The 24,012-nt window shown below is 36.7% G+C and overlaps 1 protein-coding gene across 1 annotated transcript; it reads right to left on the bottom strand.

Annotated features, from left to right (window-relative positions):
* Nucleotides 1-8,885: 8,885 nt before the first annotated feature.
* On the bottom strand, nt 8,886-10,049 carry LOC100017156 (translationally-controlled tumor protein). The gene has a single exon (XM_007474935.3). The coding sequence runs from the start codon at nt 9,943-9,945 to the stop codon at nt 9,427-9,429; it is 519 nt and encodes a 172-aa protein (XP_007474997.1). The 5' UTR covers nt 9,946-10,049; the 3' UTR covers nt 8,886-9,426.
* Nucleotides 10,050-24,012: the final 13,963 nt, after the last annotated feature.

Below are 24,012 nucleotides of genomic sequence, written 5' to 3' on the forward strand. Positions count from 1 at the left end.
TATATAACTATGTATTCCTTCCACTCATAGTAAGAGAATTTTTCATGGTATGATTTCAGAGTCACAGGGAGACAGGCCCCCAAACTCCCATATCTCCCCTTCTTCCTGTCACAGTTCCTTAAATTCTATCACTAGCAATTAATTTGTTTTCATTCTTAAAGTTGTATATGGTCCAATGTGGTGTAGTATAATACACACTCAATTTGGTGACAGGAATTGCTGTTCTTCAGTTATGTCAAACTCTATGTGACCCCATGGAGCTGTTTGCTGTTTCCTTCTCCAATGTGTCCTCATTTTACAGATGAGGAACCAAGGCAAATAGGGGTTAAATGGTTTGACTAGTCTCACACAACTATTGTCTGAGGTCAGATTTGAACTTAGATCTTCCTGACTCCAGGCACCACGTTCTGTCTTACTGTGTCACCTACTGTAAAAATGGAGATTTGAACCCCAGACTTAAATCCCCAGAAGTCCTTGGTACTTCCCAGAATCCCCTATATAATCTCACCTGAGTCCTCACCTGAGTTCGAGAACACAATTTAGTGTTTAAAGGGCTCTCTGCTTCCTAAGAACTCTCTTCTTCCTCTTCTAAGCACATGCATCTCTCTACCTGGCAGGCAAGATGTAAGGGCTGTGAATAGGCTATTCAGCCCTAGGCACATGCTTTTCTTATTTCTTATTTTCTTATTTCACTGATTTCTAATAATCTTAATAAACCTCAAAAATATAATACTTTTAGTAGAGAAACTAATTTAACTGTTACACTACCTATCAGGAGACCAGGGTTCAAATGCCAATTCTGACACTTGTTAGGTCTGTGAGCTTGGGCAAATCACTTCACTTTTTGAGTAAGTCTTATTCTGGAGCTAATACTGCTTCTGTGGCATAATTAAAAAAAAACTCTTATCTTCTATTTTAGAATCAATACCAAATAGCAACTCTAAGGCAGAAAAGCAGTTTGGGCTAGCCCATGATGGTGAACCTATGGCATGTGTGCCAAAAATGGCATGCAGAGACCTCTCTGTGGTTATGCACTCCATCACCCACCAGAGTTAGTTACTAGAAAGGCAAAGGTACTTGTGCAGAGCTGCTCCCTTCCCTTTCTCCACAGCCCTGCCCCTCTGCCCAGCAGCCCAATGGAAGAAATTACTCCCTCCCTTGAGCAGAGCACTCTGGCCACTCTCCTCCCTTACCCTCTCCTATCTGAGGTAAGGGGAGTACTCAGACTGGGGCAGGTGGGGAACAGCACACAGTGACAGGGCAGGGCACAGCTCATAGTCTGGGGTGGGGGCATGGCACATGGTCTCTAAAAGGTTTGCCACCACTGGGCTAGGCTATTGGGGTTAAGTGATTTGCCCAGATACACACAGCTAGGAAGTATCTGAGGCCATATTTGAACCCAGGTCCTCCCAGTGACTCTTGGCCTGTCCCTCCATCCACTGTACTATTCAACCTCCCCCTTTGTGGCATAAATTATGCAGATGCATCACTTCATCTGTTTAGAAGAGACAAAGGGACCTTAGAAATCATCTGGTCCAACTGAGTCATTTTAGAGGTGAGGAAGATAAAGTAACTTGCTTAGGTCACACAACTAGTTAGTAGAAGATATGCTCACAGGGCTACTGTGGCAAAGATTTTGTAAATCATATAAATATGACCTTTATCATTATTTGGAATGAGAGGATTTTGATGCAAATTAAAACTGTGTTCCTCTAGGTATGATCTCTTCTAGACCTCAGTTTCTTCATCTATATTTGTAAAATGAGGGGATTCTAGTTCTAAATCTTGTGCTATATTAAAATTCAGATTTCCTTGGGAAGACAAATATGTTTAGCTCTCATCAATTAACATTTTAAGAGGAAGAAGAAATCAGAAACATGGGAGAAGAGCCAAACCCAACATTTACATGCTTAGTAATTTATTTGCTTAGTTCTCCCATACACTATACAATCCTCTCTGTGAACTTCAGTCTCCCTATCTGTTCTTAAATACTTTAGTCCTCTGAACTTTATCCTCTCATATATGTTAGTGTGTGCCCTTTTTAGACTTTACCAAAATAGAAGCTCTTAAGGAGTAAAGGTAGAAATGTAGAAGTGAGACTCTTTCAGGTATAAATGCAGCATTCCATAACTTTAGGAGTTTGAGGCTTTGAATGACTTGATTGCATATGAAAAAATCAGCAGAGAAAATAAACTTGCTACAGGGAATACTGTCTCATTTCCCTTATCGCCAGCTACATGTTTTGCCAATGATCCAAAGGAATATGGGAAATATAACTAGGTCATCACCATAAGTTAGGGTAGAATTTCTCCCTGAGGAAATCACACCAAGCCAAATAATTGTCAGGTAAAAGAGGCTATATTTCTCTTATCCTCTGCTTGGGATGTGGCAAACCTTACTTCTTCTAATATGACAAAGAAAGTAGAATAATAATTGTTGGAGGGACTGCAGGAAAACAGGCACATCATTGAATTATTGGAGAAGCTATGAGTGCTCCAACCAATCAAATTATTTTGGAATTATACCCTCCAAATCAATAAACTGTAAGTAATACTACTGGGTCTAAACCTCAAAGATCTGAAAGAGAAAGGAAAGGTACCCATATCTATAGAAACTTTATAGCAGATTTTGTTGTAATAACAAAGCATCAGAAACAAAGGGGGTGCTTATTAACTGGGAAATGACTGAATTGTTTATAAATGTAATATGTGAGAAAAATTCTATAGACTGCATTTTACACATAAGACTGGCAATTAAAAAAAATTAATTCAGACTACTCTAAACCATCCCTTCTTAGAGAAAGAAAGGACCAAAGATAAACAGTTACCTTATGGCTCTGAAAGTCTTTTTCTAAAAAGGCAGTTTTGAGTTATTTTTGATATTTTCAAATAACAGACAAAATTCCATCACAAAACATAGTTATAGAACTCAGGATAAAATTTAGTGAACTGCTTTTCTTCAACAAACAGAACTATAGCTGCTTATATTTCAGAACACTATTGGAGAATCATTTTCCTAAAATCACTTAATCTCACTTTGATCACTCTCTTTAAGTATTTTCCTTTCCAATATGTCAAAGGTGAGCTCAAGATATGATCATTAACTGAAGTAACCAAAAATGACTTTTTTCAAATTAGTCAAAGACTTCAGATTAGGATAATGTTTAAGTGCTTTCCTTTTTGGGGATCTTTTATGTTATTTTTTTACAATTTGATAATATTTAATTTTCCCCAATTATACATATTAAATTAGCCAATACTGTATTTTATTTTTTCCAAAGTACCAGCTCCTAGTTTTATTTATTAGTTCAATAGCTCTTTCACTTTCGATTTTATTGATTTCTCCTTTGATTTTTCAAATTTCCAATTTGGTCTTTATCTGAGGATTTTTAATTTGTTCTTTTTATAGTTTTGTTTAGTTGTATACCCAATTTTTTGATCTCTTTCTCTTTTTTGTTGATATAGGAACTCAGAGATATAAATTTTTCTGTGAGTACTGCTTTGGCTGTACCCCATAAATTTTGATATATTGTCTCCTCATTGTCATTCTCTTCAATTAAATCAGTAATTGTTTCTATGATTTGTTCTTTAACCCACAAGATTTGGAGAATTCGATTATTTAATTTCTAATTAATTTTAAACTTGCATCTCCATGAATCCTTATGAAGTATAATTTTTTTCATATTATGATCTGAAGAAGTTGCATTTATTATTTCTGCTTTTCTGTATTTGTTTGCAACATTTTTATTCCTTAGTACATGGTCAATCTTTGTATATGTACGATGATGTGCTGTTGAAAAGAAGGTATATTCCTTTTTATCAACATTCACTTTTCTCCACATATCTATTAACTCTAGTTTTTCTAAAATTTCCTTTGGCATTGTTATGAAATCTATCTGTAGATGTTGAAAAGATGTGTAAGCCAGAGGACGTCCACCAAAGACTTCCACGAAATGCATGTTGGTTATATGCTTGACACGTAGAGCAGGCTGAACACACTTTAGAGGCTATAATAGTTATACCAGGGGCTATCCATACTCTCTTAACAGAGTCCACGATGCCCTGGGTGCCAAAGTGACCATTTTTATGAATAGATTGGTAAATTTGGTAATAGAAACTTCTAGGGAGCAGGGGTTTTCCTTCAGATGATACCCATACTCCATTAATCTGTTTTGCTTTGAATTTTTGTTTCCACTTTTCCACTTCCTTTTCATTATAGGAAAGTGATAAATTTAAATCATCAATGGTTGTTAATGTTAAAATTAATTCAGGCCCTTCTATGGCTGCTAGCTTTGCAGCAGTATCTGCCCGGTCATTTCCCCTAGAGACAGGGTCAGTGCCACCTGTATGGGCAGAGCAATGAATTACAGCTAGGGCTTCAGGAAACTGTAGAGAAGAAATAACTTCATTAATAATTTCTGCATTAGCTATAGATTTTCCAGCTGAGGTTAAAAGTCCTCTCTGAAGCTATAGCATTCTGACTGAGTGACAAATGCCAAAAGCATATCTAATATCTGTATAAATTGTTGCCTTTTTATCCTTGGCAATTATATAAGCATACTTCAGAGCTATGAGTTCTGCTCCTTGAGCACTAATGTTAGAGGGTAATGAAACTGATCACTCAGTGGCAAACTCTGAAACTACAGCAGCACCAGTGTAATGTATGCCACCTCTCATAAAAGAGGAACCATCAGTAAATAAAATCATATCTGCATTGTCTAAGGGAGTGTCCAAGAGATTATCTCGAGGCTTTTCTGCCATGGACACTAATGTTTCACAGTTGTGTAATGGTTCTCCTGAAGTAGGTAAATCTGGAAGCAAGGTGGCAGGGTTAAGAGTAGTACAGCATTTTAAGGTAATGTTTTCGCTATTTAACAAGGTTATTTCATACCTTGTAATTCTCTGATCTGAGAATGCCTGTGTTCTATGCTTTAGCAACAATGCTTCTATCTCATGTGGGCACATAATTGTTAATGGACATTCCCATACTAGATCAACAGTTTTTTTTCACTAGTAAGGCTGTAGCAGCTACTCCTCTAAGACATGGTGGTGCTCCTTCTGCTACTGGGTCCAGTTGGGCAGAATAGTAAGCAATTGGGTGCTGAGAAGGTCCCAAAGTCTGAGTTAAAACACCAGAAGCTACTCCTCTTCACTCATGTACATACAAAGTAAATGGCTTGTTGTAATCTGGGATGCCTAGAGCAGGGGAAGACATGATAGCCTTTTTTAGCTCTGATAGAGCTGACAAGTGTTCAGGCTCTAATTTGAGGGGTTCAGGGACCAAATCTTTTGTTAGTGCTATAAGGGATTTAGTAATTTCCCCATAGCAAGGAATCCATTGTCGGCAAAACCCTGTTGCTCCTAAAATTGCTCTCAACTGTTTCTTAGTAATAGGAGCGCTTACATTTTGAATATTCTCAATTCGTTTTGGAGAAATATAACGAGCACCAGCAGTCAGGATGAATCCCGAATATTCTACTTTAGGGAGACACCACTGAAACTTATCCTTTGAGATTTTATGTCCTCTTTTGTGCAATTCCCAAAGAAGGTGTTTACTATCTTCCTGACATGTTTCTGCATCTGTTGAAGCCAAGAGTATATCATCTATGTATTTGATTAATTTGCTGTTTTTAAATTTTATATTATCTGTATCTTGGCTCAAAATGTGTGCAAATAAACTTGGGCTTTCCACATAACCCTGTGGCAGACAACTCCATTTATATTATGAGCCCTTTCAGGTAAAAGCAAAAATATGCCTGGAGTTCTCATGTATGGATATGGAAAAGAAGGCTGAGCACAAATCCACTACTGTAAAGTATGTAGCTGTGCTAGGAATAGAGGAAATAATAGTATTGATGATGGAAACTACGGAGTGTCTCTTTATAACGTGATTATTCACCACCCTCAGATTCTTGTATGAATCTATAGAGGTGCTTGCCATCAGGCCCTCTTTTTGGTTTTTTAACTGGCAGGATGGACATGTTGTATTCAGATTTGCAAGGGATTATTATTCCTTGTTTAATTAGTGAGTTAATAACTGGTGTAATACCCCCAATTGCCTCTTTTGAGAGGGAATACTGAGGAATGGAAGGAGGTGGGCTAGATTTAGTTTTTATCTGTACAGGAATAGCAGATTTAAGTAAGCCTGCATCAGAAGATGTGGCCCAAAGAGACTCCGGTATATTAGTAGGTATTTCAAAAGTGGGAGGCTCTTTTGCCTCCTGGCTCTCTGAGAGAAGTACAGGAAGTAAATTTAAAGATTCCTCTGGTTCTTCCAATGTTAGGGAACCATCTGGGGAACAAGTTATTGTGGCTCTGAGTTTGCATAGAAGGTCTCTCCCCAGCAAATTTAAAGGGGAGTCAGGCATTAAAAGAAAGGAATGTTGTACCTCTAGGGGGTCCTACAGACACCATTCTAGGGGACAGTTTTTCAGGTCTATCAGAGCATACTCTCCTGGCTGTCAATAATGCTTCTCTAGCCTGGTTTAGTTTTGTGTGATCTACTTCAACATTGGGGTTCCAATGTGGATCTTCAGTTGGCCAATAATGTTCTTTTCTACCTTATTTTTGATTAGCCAGAGAGATGATATTATTTTTCTCTCTTTTTGTTAAAAATGTCTCTAACAAGTTCTCAACATCCATCCAAGTTGGGTCAAAATTTCTGAATATGTTCTCTAATTTTTTTTATAATTAATATTGGTTCTTCCTCAAATGATGGAAGATCTTCCTTAAAGTTATTTAAATCCTCAGGGCTAAAAGGTGTATGATGTCTTACGGATACCAAGTTTCCATCTTTATTAAAAGTGGGTACTTCCCTTACAGGAAATAACCTATCTGAATTATTTGATACTCCTGTTTCTGTTTCTAGCCTTCTTGCTCCATTCTCAATGCGGTAGGTATGAGAAATAGAAGAGTTGGGCACATTGAGGGAGAGTATTTGTTGTTGTTCCATAGTGCCAGAAAGATCAGAGGTAGGAAAGATCTGAGAATTGAATTGAGCAGGGTGGGAAGGAGGAGCAAAGGAAGAAGTGTGAAAGGATACAGAATGAGTAAGGTGTGATGTGGAGGTATTAGGATCAGAAGCATGAATGGTGTGTGAACTTAGAGTGGATTGTGTAGGGTCGGAAGCATGGGTGTGGTGTGTACTTAGAGTCGAGGATGTGGGATCTAAAGCATGGGCAGTGGGAGGAGTGAGTTGGTTAAGAGCAGGGGGTTCTAATGCTGAGTTGGCAGGAGGAGCAGTGGGTTGGCTAGGAGGGTTAATGTCCAGAGTTTCTGATAATGTTCTGAACTCTCTTTTAATGGTCCTCATAAAAGCTATGATCTCCTCCAAACTTTCCTCTATATGTTCAAGCCGAGTATTTAGTTCTGCATTTTGTTGAGTAGTAGAAGGAACACTCGGTTGGTTTTACTGAGAAGTGGGTTTTGTAAGGAAATACAATATTACAGCTATAACAATCAAAATCCCAAGGGGGAGTACCATGTCTATTATACTTTGCAATAAGTCCCATGGTATGAGAAATTTCAGAGAGACAATGAATGCGAATTTTACAAGGTTGGTCATGGAGCTGAATAGCCAGTTTTTAAGCATGTTGTGAACTGGCTGTAACCACATATTTCTAAAGTAAACATGTGGGGAGCAGGACAAGGCCAAAACTTTCCCTAGGTTTCCCTTAATCTTAATTTAGTCAGTTGTTCCCTAAAGGAAAGGATATTTAGAAACAGCTCTCCTAGCCAGGACCTTAGGGCCCTGTTGCTAAGATTTGAAACTGCTGTGTTCTATTTAATTTTTTTTTTCAGATATAAAACCCAGTTTTATTTGTAGGTTTCAACACTTGAGCTTTTTAAAAAATACCAATCTGGGACTTCCAGGTACCATTGATCTCTATTTTAGGTGTGACTGAACTGATAAGCTAGCACTACCACTTTGAAATCAGTTTCAGACTAATCATACATCTTGCCCCTAATCTTCATCAAAATGGTCACATCACACAACTACCATTTTAGAACTGATATATTCAAAGTCTAAATCATTTACCTCAAACCAATTTTATAGAATGTGCCCAAGGTCAAAAAGGCCTAGTAAACTGGCAAATCTGGGTTATACTTTTTTGTCATACTTCCATTCCAAAATGCCTATCAAAAATAAAAAAGTATAAAAAGACTCTAGTTATTCCCCACAAAAATATTCACATAGAGGCAATTCCTTGTGCAGTCATCTCTTGTATTCTCTTATTCAATCTAGACTTCCACAATCAAGCAGAAAGAAAGCTCAAGGAAAATCTCTGGCATCTTTTAATTATAAACCTTAAAAAGCAGATATAACTGCTCCAGGCCTGTCAGAGATGCATAAATGATCAATTAAATACATGACATCTACAGAATAGGGAAGCTGCTCCATGCCTTTTATTTCTTCAAAACAGGTTAACTGCAACACCTGTGATTGTTATGGCTTGTCAATGCTTTCCCCTCCATTTACCTATAAGAAAAAATATTTTCTCAACCTTTGATCTTTTCCCTATTCAAGTTAACATGCATTAAAAAATATACCCTTCACTTCCACTTTTCACTATTAAAAATTCTGGTTTAACAGCCTACACAGCTAGAGATTATGCTCATTTCCACCCCCCTTTTCATTCAACCTATTTTCCCCATATATTATCATCCCTCATGATTTCATTTCTAAGAGAAATTAAGCATAAAATATGTATACATTCAATATTTACAATCTCTCAGCAATTGCCTGTTACATGATCTGAAACTAGACATCTTCCTTTTCTACTATTTCCTAAATACCAGGGGTATTTGATCTCCCTGCTGCGTGAAGGTAAAACAGCCTGGATTTAGGTGGTTGATAAATAAGCTCAGTCAATACCCAGCTTCCAATGGTTTTACATGGTTTCACTTTATTCAGTTTGGATGTAATCTCTTCCAGAGTCAACTCTACTTCAGCTTGTAGATGAAATGAAAATGTAGAAAGGTCCACTTCGCATTGTTGGCACATTTGTGGGCATCTCTTCCCTTATTCAACTCAGGTTTAACTAGCACACAGAATTTAGATTCCAGTTTCACAAAGCAGTCAACTGTAGAAAAGTCTATCTGAAGAGTCATATGCTGAAAAGTAACCTAAGACCAGTAATGATCTCTACAATGATCCTTGAGGTACAAGTTACTGTAATTTGAGTTTAAAAAACATTAGACCAAGAGGAATTCTCTCAAGTGGGTTTAAATGCGTTTTATTTTAGACAACCTACATGACATGTTTTTAAAAACAATGCCTCCACTCCAAATAAATTAGGTCAAAAATAAATGAATAAAGCTCAAGATGATATCAGTCCAAATTTGTCCAAGTCCTGGTGTTGTGTAGATGACAAAAAGCAGCAGCCAGTTATGATGACAGGTGATCCAAAGTAATCAGCTGAATTTGTTAACATTTCTCCATTTCTAAACCATCCTTAAAGAAAATCATATATGGGGTCACACCATCCTCACGGAAATCCAAGAGAGCCACCATGCCATCTGGATTCATGTTTTCACCTATGAAGAACTGATAGTTATTAAAATTAGCAAGGATATGTTTGATTTGTTCTGTAGCTCCCGTCATAAAAGGTTTTACTCTATCTGGCTTCTGTTCTTCAAGTCTGCCTTTGATTGATTTCATGTAGTCTTTGATGTACTTTTTGTAGGATTCTTTTGTGAAGCTAGTTTCTTGCAGATGATGGTTTATAACTATATCAACTCCAGTGATTACAGTGGCATCTGTTCCTTCACCCTCAGGACCTTCAGCAGAGGCATTTCCACCAATGAGTGAATCATCAATGGTACCCTCTGTCCTACTGACCATCTTCCCCTCCACCTCCAGGCACAGCCCGTTCGCGATCTCCCGGATCTTGTAAATGTCGGAGAACATCTCATCATGGCTGATGAGGTCCCGGTAGATAATCATGGCGGCGGAAGGAGGGAGCGGCGGCGGCGGCGCTAGCGCTGCGGGGGCCCGGAGCTCGGTGTGAGCGCGATGCAGCCGGAGCGGCGCTTGGGGGGGGAGGGCTCTATTTAATTTTAAGGAGAAATCAAAATGTTTTTTACTCACCCACTCTTGCAGCTGTGTTCTGAAGCCAAGTTAGCAACGTTTAAAAAAACTGACTGACAGAGCAAGTAATAAAGAGAGAAGGAAAGAGGTTTCACAGAAATTTTTTGAGGGTTTTCTCACCAACTTTGTGGTCAGCCATAAACTGTTACAATTAAAGTAGTGGTGTCATAAACTGTTACAGATAAAAAAGTGGCTGGCTTAAATTGTGACTGTGGAAATATGGTTTCAAATAAAAAATATAGTGGTCACCAGGGAAAATTTCCCAAATATTAAATATACCCAAGTCAGCTGGGTTTTATGGAGATTTTAATTAATACAAATAAGGAATTATTGAAAGAGAGAGAGTAAGAGGAAACAATGAGAAAAGGGCTAGGTCAGCCCAGGCCAGCCTTAAGGCTTAAGCCTTAAGAGAAAGATCAGTCAGTCTTTTATCTACTCACCACAAGATTTGTCCAAGCAAGACTTTAGTGTTTCAGAGACCCACCAGTTCAGCTTTGGCAAGCTCAACTAAGTTCAGCCACCAAGGCTTCCTCCTCCTGACTCCTTTCTGAGCTCCTTTTTAAAGCGAATTTTCTCTTATGTCACCTCCCCTACATTCTTACATCTACCAATCACAGTAGACATTTTCCAAAGGACAGACCATTCTGAATTCACACCTGAGTAGACTAAACTTTTGAGTAATTCACACCTGAGTAGACTAAAATCTCTGAGTAAGTTCTCACCTCTTTGTCCCTTGTAAGTTTAAAAGTTGCCTGACCTTTATAGGTACTTAGCACCCTTTTGTATTAAATCTAAAAATAGGCCCAGCTTAAGGTTTTTTTTTTTTGCCTTATTATAAGTATGGGTGAAGTATTTTTCATTGTTCAGCAAAGAGTTTACAACTTTATCTTCCCCTAAGGCATGATTAAGTATGGGTGAAGTAGAGGTCTCACATTCCTGACTAAGTCCCTTAATTGTTTAAAATGGGGAATGGTCTTAACCAAACCTTATGAAGTAGGGTCTGAGAATTTTTGAGATTCACAATTGTCCAAGATGGCCTGAGATGGACCTTGAAGAATTGGAGGAAACAGCTATATATGTTTCCAAGAAACATATTTAAAATGTTTCATATAGGATCAATTGGCAAACATCCACCCTACCAGAAACAGACCTGTAAGAAACAAAGAAAAGGAGGAAGAAAACAATGATGTCATAGAGGAAATAAAGAATTGAGATGTTTAAAAGATAAGATGTCTAAAACTGAAAGTGGGCATGACAATCAACCAATGACCCTTGACTCCCTCCAGGAATCTAAGTATCGATCCATTACATGCCTTTTCTCTGGGAAGAGAGGCCATGATGGTCTGTAGGAGCTGGCTACAGGAAAAAAGGAATAATAACAGCTTTAGAAATAACAAATATAGAAGTGACTATGATAATGATCATAGAAATCACAATTTTAGAACTGATAGAAATAACTATAATAATGATAATGGAAACCACAACTTTAGGAATGATAACTATAGGAATAGATATTGAAAAAATGATAACTCAAACCAAATGACTCCACAACAATATAACTTAAGTGGTGCTCATCCAAAAAATACTTGAGGATGCCCCTGGGGGGGGGTGTGCCCCTCAGGGGGGTGTCCAAGGAACTTCCCAAATACAATGAAGGGGGGGCTGGACCTTTGATTGTCTGGACCCTGATGTCCTACTACCTGTTGTCCCTATCCACTGCCCCCCTATACTAATGAACCCCATGTTACCTTAAAGGTGGGTAACACATATTATGATTGTCTTTTAGACACTGGAGCTTCCAGGTCTGTATTAAAGAGAACACCTGATTTACATTGTTATTCTGTTGGCTCAGAGAATGTAATTGGAGTGTCAGGAATACCCCAAAGGGTTAAAAAACTTTCCAGAAGAATGGTGTCTATAGGACCCCAAGTGATATAACACTCCTTTCTTTTGATGCATGACTTCCCTTTAAATTTTCTGGGGAGGGAACTTCTATGCAAACTCAGAGCTGCAATAAGTTGCTCCACAGATGGTCCTTATCATTGGAAGTACCTGAGGAATCTTTAAATTTACTCCCTGTAATTCTCTCAGAGAGTCAGGAGGGAAAAGAGCATCCCACCTTTGCAATACTTGAAGATATACCAGAGTCTCTTTGGGCCACATCTTCTTTCGATGTAGGCATATCTTTGCTTTCATCTGACAAGGCTGCAAATACTCCTGGAGTTGTTTACCACAAGGTTTCCTAGATAGCTCAAGCTTATTTGCACAAATTTTGAGTCAAGATACAGATAATATAAAATTTAAAAACAGCAAATTAATCAAATATGTAGATGATCTACTCTTGGCTTCAACAGATGCAGAAGCATGTCAGGAAGATAGTAAACACCTTCTTTTGGAATTGAACAAAAGAGGGCATAACATCTCAAAGGATAAGTTTCAGTGGTGCCTCCCTAAAGTAGAATATTTGGGGTTCATCCCAACTGTGGGTGCCCACTTTATTTCTCCCAAATGAATTGAGAATATTCAAAATTTAAGCACCCCTACCACTAAGAAACAGTTGAGAGCAATTTTAGGAGCAAAAGGGTTTTGTAGACAATGGATTCCTTGCTATGGGGAAATTACTAAACCCCTTATAACACTAACAAGGGATTCAGTCCCTGAACCCCTAAAATTAGAGTCAGAACACCTGTCAGCTCTGTCATATGTAAAACAGGCTACAGGCTGTAGCTGCTACAGCTTTACTAGTGAAAAAACTGTTGATCTAGTATTGGGATGCCCATTAACAATTATGTGCCCACAAGAGGTAGAAGCATTGTTGCTAAGGCATAGAACACAGGCATTATCTGATCAGCAAATTATAAGGTATGAAATAACCTTGTTAAACAATGAAAACATTACCTTGAAACGCTGTTCAACCTTTAACCCTGACACCTTGCTTCCAGATTTACCAACTTCAGGAGAACCATTACATAGTTCTGAAACACTAGTATCCATGGCAGAAAAGCCTTGAGATGGACACCTCTTGGACACTCCCTTAAACAACTCAGATCTGGTCATATTTACTGACAGCTCTTCTTTTATGAGGGATGGCATATGCTACACTGGAGCTGCTGTAGTCACAGAATTTGCCACTGAGTGGTCAGCTTCACTGACCCTATCTAATATTAGCGGTCAAGGGGCAGAACTCATATCTCTGAAATATGCCTGTATAATTGCCAAGGGTAAAAAGGCAACAATTTATATGGATTCTAGATATGCTTTTGGCATTTGTCACTCAGTCGGGATGCTATGGCTCCAGAGAGGATTTTTAACCTCTGCTGGAAAATCCATAGCTAATGCAGAAATTATTAATGAAGTTCTTTCTGCTCTCCAGCTGCCTGAAGCCCTAGGTGTAGTTCATTGCTCTGCCTATACAGGTGGCACTGACCCTGTCTCTAGGGGAAATGACTGGGCAGATACTGCTGCAAAGCTAGCAGCCATAGAAGGGCCTGAATTAATTTTAATGTTAACAACCCTTCTTGTAACAGTATTCTCCCTCCCGCATGTATCTCTTTATGTTTTATAATTTATCCCATTCTAACACTTCTTTTGCATTTCTCTTAGTACCATCTTCTTTTTTTCCCTAATTTTTTTACATATTATCCTAAACAGCTTAATACCACACCCTCTGCCTATGTATATTTCTTCTATCTACTATAATAATGATAACAATTTTTAAGAGTTAAGATATCTTTCCATATAGGAATATAATCAATTTGATCTTATTGAAGTCCTTAAATTTTTTCTCTTATTTACCTTTTTTTATGCTTCTCTTGTATTTTGTATTTGGACATTGGATTTTCTGTTTAAGTCTTGGTTCTTGAACCCCTTTTTTGAGTTCCTCCAGAGTTTATTACCAGTTTCTATTTTTTGGTGGGGGAAGAATTTGCATGTGTTTACATGTTTTTCACCCTCTCCTGTTGCTTGTTTTTTGCTCTTTTTCTCTGTAGTAATTTTGCAGGGTCAAAAGCTTTCTTTGCTATTGTTTACTCATTTTCCTGCTCAAGGAATGGGAGTTCTGCAAGTTGCTGCTGCTCATTTCTATCTTAGTTTCTGGTTTCACTGCCCTATCAGAGGCCTGAGTGAGCCAAGGGCTATGGAGCTCTGAACCTCATCTTTAGGGCCTGGGATTTCCAGAGGTAGGTTTGCAGTTTTTTTTTTTGTTAATGTAGCCCACATCCTAGAATCCTGAGGTTGCCCAGGTCTTGGCTCTGTGTCTGGTATAGTAGGTTGGGGTGGAGTGGGGGTTGTTGGCTTGCACTTTTCCTTGTTCAGTTTTGCCTCCAGTTCCCCCTCATCTCATGGAAATCCAATCTCTTTGCATACCTTTCACATTGTGTTCAGTGGGAGAGCCTGCTCACTCATCTTGCTTTGATTTCTGTCCTTTTGAAGCACTTTTAAATGCCGGGGACATCTACGGAGTTGCAATAGGGGACAGTTTAGAACTGTCAGGGGACAGCTTAGATTTGTCGGAGAACAGCTAAGGAGTCTCAAAAAAGAAAGACTGGAACATTATCAAAGTAAGGACAATGAATGTTTATTGTAAGCAGCACACAAGATTTTAAGCTCTTCTGGATAGAAACAATCTATCCTCCTCAATCCTCCCCAGAATGTGAACAGGGGAGTTAACCCATTCTCAGGAGGTCTTAGAACTGTTCATGCAGCCTTGAACTGAGATTACTATGTTTTGGCGTACTCAGCAGGAATGGTATGTCACAAACACCTGGGAAGAGGAATTCTATTCTATGAGGTCATGAAAGGTTCACTGCATTTAAAGATGAGTTTAGAAGGCTCTTCAGGGCAGTTTCAGGATTTCCCTCTTACTATGCTGCCATCTTGGCTTTGCCCTGCCCCAATTACATGTAAAAACAATTTTTAACAATTTTTTTAAATGTTGAATTCTGAATTCTCTCTTTTTTTCCCCTTCCTTTTCTCCCTTGCTGAGAAGGTCGGCAATCTGATAAAGATTTTACATGTGTAATCATGTAAAACATTTTTCCATATTAATTCAAACTCTAAACAAAAAAAAAATTAAGAAAGTGAAAAAATTTTGCCTTTGGACTCAGACTCCATCAGTTCTTTCTCTGAAAGCTCATGGCATTTTTCATCATGTATCTTTTGGGATTATTTTGGATCATTGTATTATTAAGAATAGCTAAGTTATTCATAATAGTTCATCATACAGTATTGCTATTATTGTGTACTATTGAAGTGGTACACTTCACAAATGAGTTCAAACACCTAGAATTTCAATTATTGGAACCGTAATTTATTAATAAAAGAGAGAAATAAGGAATCTACCAGCTGGGACAGAATTCCCTAAAGGAAAACTGTGTTGGTTTTTCATTAAGAGACAGTTTATATAGGACAAGTTATTTTTCTTCACATACAGGTTCTTATCTGACAACAAACAGACTTTAATACAGGAATGCAAGGTTGGAGACAAGAAGACAATCCTGGGGTTGTGATCTAAAGAGTGTTTATTTTCACTTAGTCAAATGTTAGTTCGCTGACCTTTTGATATTCCTGAAATTCCTTTTTGCCTCCTGCCCCCCAAGCTAAGTAGAAACTAGTTTGTTATCTGCATAAACAGCTTGACCTCCTGGGGGAGGGAAGCCAGGTCTGTTCCCTAAAAATGCTGACAGGGATGTATCTGCTTTATCTCTTTTTAATTTTTCCATCTTTGGTCTTTTTGGGGGTACTTCACTATGTTCTCTTGATTCTGCTCACTTCACTCTGTATTAGTTTGTGTAAGTCTTTTCAAGATTTTCTGAAATCTTCCTGCTTGTCATTTCTTATAGCACAATAGTGTTTCATTACAACCATATACTATAATTTACTCAGCCATTCCCCAGTTAATAGGTATTCCCTCACTTTCTAATTCTTTGTCACCACAAAAAGAACTACTTTAAATATTTTTGTACATACAGGTCCTTTTTCTTAAACAAAACAAAACAAACCTTGTTCTCCATCTTAGAATTGATTCTATGTATTAGTTCCAAGGCTTCAGAAGAAAGGTAAGAATTAGGCAATGGGGATTAAGTGATTTGCCCAGAGTCACAGAGCCAGTATCTGAGGCCAGATTTGTACCCAGGACCTCGTGTCTCTAGGCTCTCAATCTATTGAGTCACCTAGCTGCCCCTTCTTTTTTTATCTCTTTGGGATACAAGCCTAGTGATAGTATTGCAAGGTCAAAGGGCAAGAACTGTTTTATAGCCCTTTGAGCACAGATCCAAATTATCCTCCAGAATGGTTGAATCAGTTCACAACTACCCTAATAGTGCATTGTTGTCTCAATTTTCCTACATCCCCTCCAACTTTTGTTATTTTCCTTTTCTCTCATAATAGCCAATCTGATAGGTGTGTAATTAGAAAATCTTGTACACTTGGACTTCATCTTCCAGCATCCCTTTCCCTTTTGTCTTCATGTTTACATTTGTTATGTGTATATATATATAGTTGGATATTTTTTCCCTCCCTCCCTCTCTCTTTTTCCCACCTGTGCAGCTGAGTGAACTCTCTCTGTTTCTCTAGCCTTTTATTTTTTCTTTTTGCTTTGTTATTATTTAATACATCTTATTAAATATAATATTTTGAGTATTTTGGATATTAATTTTTAATCTACATGTTGATATGGGATGGTACCTGAGTTATTTTAATTTGCATTTCTTTAATTAATAGTAATTTAGGGCACTTCTTCAAATGACTACAGATAGCTCTAATTACTTCATCTGAGAACTGCCTGTTCATATCCTTTGACCAGTTCACAGTTAGGAATGGTATGTATTCTTATATATTTGATTTATTTTTCTATGTAATTAAGAAATAAGGCTTTTATTATAGCAACATAAATTTTTTATCATTATGATTATTGTGAATCCTATTTTTCTTTGTTTATCTTAGTCACTCTTTTCATTCTTCCATTTTCAAAAGAATTTTGCTTCCAATCATTATCTCACCCAATTTGTCCTCTCTTCTATCAGCCCCTCCCCTGCTTTTTCTTATTCCTTTCCTCTCTTTCTTTTCTGTAGGGTAAGATAGATGTCTATATCCAATTGAATGTATATGTTCTTCCCTCTTTGAGCCAATTCTGATAAGAATAAGGTTCAAGTACTCTCTTCTCCCATCTTCCCCTCCACTTTAAAAATTCTTTCATTCTTCTTTAATGTGAGGTAATTTTCCCATTATATTTCTCCTTTCCTCTTTTTCTCAATGCTCTTTCTTACTCCTTAATTTTATTTTTTAGATATCATCCCATCATATTTAACTCATACTCTTGTCTTCTGTCCATGTACATTCTTTCTATTGCTCTAATAATGATAAAGTTCTTAGGAGTTAAAAGTGTCATTTTCCCAAGTAAGGATATAAAGAGCTTAACCTTATTGAATTGCTTTTGATTTCTTCTTCCTGCTTAATTTTTTTTTAAACTCTTCCTTTCTACCTTAGAATCAATACTATGTATTGGTTCTAAGACAGAAGGGCAATCCAAGTTTTATAAATACAGGTATCAAAACAATCCTGAACATGTTTGTTACTACTAGTAGTTGGTATCCATACTTCTTCAAAAATTAAACAAATTAGAAACAGTATTTATTGTACGTTCTACTTTAAACAATTTAAATTGCAACTTTTTCACAAAGCAAGATGGATCAAGCATCCCATTTATAATTTTCCTTCTTGAGAAATTAGATTTCTGAAACATATATTCCCCCCCCCCCCCCAGCAATCTGACACTTTTTACCATGCTTTCATCTTGTAAAACCTGAATTCCATTTGGAATACTACAGGTTTATGTTTAAATGGCAGTGCCTTGCTAAGAGGGAAAAAAATATGCTATACCTGAAAACATAATAGGTATACATATACATATACAAAACATATTCTTAAAACCATTTGGCCATATATGCCAGCTGGAAGTCTTTTAATTTGTGGGTTTTGCATTCTGAGATTTAATCAATGAGTTGAAGGTTGTTGGTTTAGATAAGTTTGAGATCTGTTAAAATTAATGGCTGTATGTTTGTCCTTCTGGATGTTGTGGAAGCTTCATATTTTCTTTGGACATTGTTTCCTTCTCTCTTGAAGTACAATCTTAATGCTATAAGAATTTTGCCATGTTAGCTAATCTTGGTATTATTAATCATTGGAATTATTTATCCCATTGTAATGATTCAATTCTAGAGAGACATTATTTTTAATTATTTTAATTATGGTCAAATGATTTTCTTAACAATCAGAAGACCATGGAAACTCCTAGTCCAAGTACCCATGTGCATTTTGGGGAATTCATTATTCAGCCTTCCCCCTTGAACATCCTAAGACATTTTAATGAATAATCAGCTAATTAGGAGGTGGTCTATCAAATTTGCAACCCTTCTCCACTTTGACAGTGTTATGGTTAAAATTATGGTTGAGACTGAGTATAATAATTATAGGTCACCAAGGATTTTACTTATAAAATCCTAAAATGAAACACTCAAGTCATAATGGAGTTTTATGATGATTTAATTACAACAGGAGGAAGAAATTATTGGAGGGAGAGAGAAAGAGGGAGAGATGGAAAAGGAGGTTAACTCAAAAAACCGCTCTGGCCAAGGCAGAGAAGGGAGCCAGTCCTTATCACTCATGTGACCTATCTGAAGAGAAGCTGTCTGCGGGGCTCCTTCAAGCTCAAGTTCCAGGATAGGACTGTCATCTCCCCCTCTCCACAGGAAGTTGCAAGAACTCCAGAAGCTCTTCTCTACCTCACTTTCTGCATCTCACATGTGCTAATGGTGGCTCAAGCTTGGCTTAGGACAGCCCAGGGGGGCAGTTAGTTGTTTCTTATTTGTCATTAGCTAACACATGTCCGTGTAGTGTGGGTATGCACATTCCTGGGTGCTAAACCAAGCAAGATGGAGAGAATTTAAAAATCACAACGGGTAAAGATTTGCATGTATGCTGGATCACTATAGAACTCTCCTGTTAACCAAAATCTGTGATAAGATCATATTCTTAAGGACAAAGAGAATACAAAAATCTATAGATTGAATGGAGCCATATCTAAGACCAGCTCTGTAATTCTTCCTTTATATATTGGGCCTTTATAATCCAGGATCTTGATATTAAAATAGCATAAGAAAAACAATTTCTCATACCCTTTATATTAATTTTTATTATAAATCTAACTGTCAGAGATACTTCTAGTTATTTGGATCCACACTCTACTTTCAGACTGTATATTCTGTTTTTATAGTTTGTTTATGGAGACGACCATCTTCTCCTACAAGTTTGGACTTCTGCCCTATTCAGTTTTTTAAAGTATTGTTTTTTTTTGTTTTTGGAGCCTCCTTTACCAAGTTGTTGATTCTTTTCTTTCATTCTTTTCTTTCATTACACATTTCTTTTCTCCTGCTTAATTTATTTAATTTTTTAAAATCCTTTTTCAGTCCATCCAGCAATTCTTTTTGGGCCAGAGCTCTTCGAGGCTTTGAATGCAGCAATATTGACTTTGTTGACTTCTTCTGAGTTTGTGTTTTGGTTGTTCCTATTAACAAAATAACTTTCTAAACTGAGTCACTTTTTTGTTGTTTGCTCATTTTCTAGCTTCTTCTTGTCTTTTAACTTTTTTTTCAAGCTAAATTAGCTTTTATTTTTTGAAAATTGTATTTAGTCAACTTAGAACATTTTCCCTTGGTTACAAGAATCATATTCTTTCCCTTCCCTCCCCCACCCCTTCCCTAGCCAAAACACAATTCCACTGGATTTTACATATGTCTTTGATCAAATCCTATTTTCATGTTATTGATGTTTGCACTAGGATGATCATTTAGAGTCTATATCCCCAATCGTATCCCCCTTGACCCATGTAATCAAGCAATTGTTTTTCTTCTGTGTTTCTGCTCCCACAGTTTTTCCTCTGAATGTAGATAGTGTTCTTTCTTGTAAATTCCTCTGAGTTGTTCTGGATCACTGCATTGCCACTAATGGAGAAGTCCACTACACTCAGTGTATCAGTCTCTGTGTATGTTCTCCTGGTTCTGCTCCTCTTACTCAGTGTATCAGTCTCTGTGTATGTTCTCCTGGTTCTGCTCCTCTTACTCTGCATCAGTTCCTGGAGGTCATTCCAGTTCGCATGGAATTCCTCCAGTTTATTATTCCTTTGAGCACAATAGTATTCCATCACCAACATATACCACAATTTGTTCAGCCATTCCTCAATTGGAGGGCATCCCCTCATTTTCCAATTTTTTGCCATCACAAAGAACACAGCTATGAATATTCTTGTACATGTATTCTTGCTTATTATCTCTTTGGGGTACAAACCTAGCAGTGCTATGGCTGGATCAAAGGGCAGGAAGTCTTTTATTACCCTTTGGGCATAGTTTCAAATTGCCTTCCAGAATGGTTGGATCAATTCACAACCCCACCAACAATGCATTAATGTTCCAACTTTGCCACATCCCCTCCAACATTCATTACTTTCCTTTGCTGTCATGTTAGCCAATCTTCTGGGTATGAGGTGATACCTCAGAGTTGTTTTGATTTGCATTTCTCTGATTATAAAAGATTTAGAATACCTTTTCATGTACTTATTAATAGCTTTGATTTCTTTATCTGAAAATTGCTTATTCATGTCCCTTGCCCATTTATCAATTAGGGAATGGCTTGATTTTTTTTTTGTACAATTGATTTAGCTCTTTATAAATATGAGTAATTAAACCTTTATCAGAGGTTTTTGTTATGAAGATTCCCCCCCCCCCAGTTTGTTGCTTCCCTTCTTATTTTGGTTGCATTGGTTTTGTTTGTATAAAATTTTTTTAATTTAATGTAATCAAAATTATTTATTTTACATTTTGTAATTTTTTCTAACTCTTGCTTGGTCTTAAAATCTTTCCTTTCCCAAAGATCTGACATGTATACTATTCTGTGTTCACCTAATTTACTTATAGTTTCCTTCTTTATATTCAAGTCATTCACCCATTCTAAGTTTATCTTGGGGTAGGGTGTGAGATGTTGATCCAAACCCAATCTCTCCCATTCTGTCTTCTAATTTTCCCAGCAGTTTTTATCAAATAGAGGGATTTCTCCCCAAAAGCTGGGATCTTTGGGCTTATCATAGACTGTCTTTCTGAGGTCACTTATCTCAAGTCTATTCCACTGATCCTCCTTTCTGTCTCTTAGACAGTACCATATTGTTTTTTTTTAAACCCTTACCTTCCATCTTGAAATCAATACTGTGTATTGGCTCCAAGGCAGAAGAGTGGTAAGGGCTAGGCAATAGGCATTAAGTGACTTGCCCAGAGTCACACAAGGAAGTATCTGAGACCAGATTTGAATCTAGGACCTCCCATCTCTAGGCCTGACTCTCAATCCACTGATCTACCCACCTTTCCCCCAGTACCATTGATTACCAGTGCTTTAGAGTATAGTTTTATATCTGATACTGCAAGGCCACCTTCTTTTACATTTTTTTTCATTATTTCTCTGGATATCCTTGATCTTTTGTTCTCCCAGATGAACTTTGTTATGGTTTTTTCTAATTCAATAAAAAAGGTTTTTTTGGTAATTTGATGGGTATGGCACTAAATAAGTAAATTAGTTTGGGTAGGATTGTCATTTTTATTATGTTAGCTCATCCTACCCATGAGCAATCAATGTTTTTCTAATTATTTAGATATAGTTTTAATTGTGTGGAGAGTGTTTTGTAGTTGTGTTCATATAGTTTCTATATTTGTCTTGGCAGATAGATTCCTAAATATTTTATATTGTCTAGGGTGATTTTAAATGGAATTTCTCTTTCTAATTCTTGCTGCTGAGATGTGTTGGAAATATATAGAAATGCTGATGACTTATGTGGGTTTATTTTGTATCTTGCAGCTTTGCTAAAGTTGTTGATTATTTCCACTAGTTTTTCTGTTGATTCTCTAGGATTCTTTAAGTAGACCATCATATCCTCCACAAAGAGTGATAGCTTGGTCTCCTCATTGCCAATTTTAATACCTTCAATTTCTTTTTCTTCTCTAATTGCTACTGCTAGTGTTTCTAGTACAATGTTAAATAATAGAGGTGATAATGGGCATCCTTGTTTCACTCCTGATCTTATTGGGAATGCATCTAGTTTATCCCCATTGCAGATGATGTTGGCTGATGGTTATAGATATATTCTGTTTATTATTTTTATTAAAGACCCTTGTATTCCTATACTTTCTAGTGTTTTTAATAGGAACGTGTTGTATTTTGTCAAAGGCTTTTTCTGCATCTATTGAGATAGTCATATGATTTTTGTTGGTTTGCTTATTGATATGGTCAATTATGTGGATGGTTTTCCTAATATTGAACCATCCTTGCATTCCTGGTATAAATCCCACCTGATCATAGTCTATAACCCTCGTGATGACTTGCTGGAGTCTTTTTGCTGGTATTCTATTTAATATTTTTGCGTCTATGTTCATTAAGGTGATTGGTGTATAGTTTTCTTTCTCTGTTTTTGAACTTCCTGGCTTTGGAATCAGTACCATATTTGTGTCATAAAAAGAATTTGATAAGACTCCTTCTTAGCTTATTTTGTTAAATAATTTGTATTGTATTAGGATTAGTTGTAATTTCACTGTTTGATAGAATTTACTTGTGAATCTATCTGGCCCTCGGGATTTTTTCTTAGGAAGTTCCTTAATGGCTTGTTCAATTTCTTTTTCCTGAGATGGGATTATTTAAGTATTCTATTTCCTCTTTTGTTAAGCTAGGAAATTTATATTTTAAATATTTACCCAATTCACCTAGATTATCATATTTATTGCCATATAATTGGCCCAAATAGTTTCTAATGGTTGCCTTAATTTCCTCTTCATTAGAGGTGTGGTTGCCCTTTTTATATTTGATACTTTTGATTTGATTCTCTTCTTTCTTTTTAAAATTAGATTGACCATTTTTTTGCCTATTTTATTTGTTTTTTCAAAGTACCAGATTCTAGTCTGATTTATTCAATCAATAGTTCTTTGTCTTACAATTTTATTAATTTCTCCTTTGATTTTTAGAATCTCTAACTTAGTTTTCATCTGAGGATTTTCAATTTGTTCACTTTCTAGTTTTTTAATTTGCATGCCCAGTTCACTGACCTCTGCCCTCCTCAATTTGTTAATATATGAACTCAAGGATATAAATTTCCCCTAAAACTGCTTTGGCTGCATCCCATAGATTTTTAAAGGATGTTTCATCATTGTCATTTTCTTCAGTGAAATTGTTAATTGTTTCTATGATTTGTTCTTTAACCAATTTTGGAGAATCATATTAACTTCCAATTAATTTTTTATTTGCCTTTCCATGTACCCTTACTAATTATTATTTTTATTGAACTGTGATCTGAAAAGGTTGCATTTATTATTTCTGCTCTTTTGTACTTGCTTGCAATGCTTTTGTGCCCTAGTACATGGTCAGTCTTTGTGAATATACCATGTGCTGCTGAAAAGAATGTATATTCCTTTTTGTCCCTATTTATTTTTCTCCATATATCTATTACTCTAATTTTTCTAAGATTTCATTCACATCTCTTACCTCTTTCTTATTTATTTATTTGATTTATCTAAATTTGATAGTGGTAGGTTCAGGTCTCCCACTAGTATAGTTTTACTATCTATTCCCTCCTTCAAATCCACTAGTTTCTCCTTTAGAAATTTGGATGCTATACCATTGTTGCATACATGTTGAATACTGATATTTCCTCATTGTCTATATTCACTTTTTTCAGGATGTATTTATGTTCTGTATCCCTTTTAATCAGATCTATTTTTACTTTGGCTTTGTCAGATATCATGATTACAACTCCTGCCTTCTTTCTATCAGTTGAGGCCCAATAGGTTTTGCTCCAACCTTTAATTCTAACCTTTTGAGTATCTACCCACCTCATGT

This window comes from Monodelphis domestica, chromosome 1 (assembly GCF_027887165.1).
Source record: "Monodelphis domestica isolate mMonDom1 chromosome 1, mMonDom1.pri, whole genome shotgun sequence".
Classification (NCBI taxonomy): domain Eukaryota; kingdom Metazoa; phylum Chordata; class Mammalia; order Didelphimorphia; family Didelphidae; genus Monodelphis; species Monodelphis domestica.

Bases quoted from the DNA above. Each gene is read 5' to 3' on its own strand.
- LOC100017156 (XM_007474935.3), bottom strand. From the start codon at position 9,945: ATGATTATCTACCGGGACCTCATCAGCCATGATGAGATGTTCTCCGAC.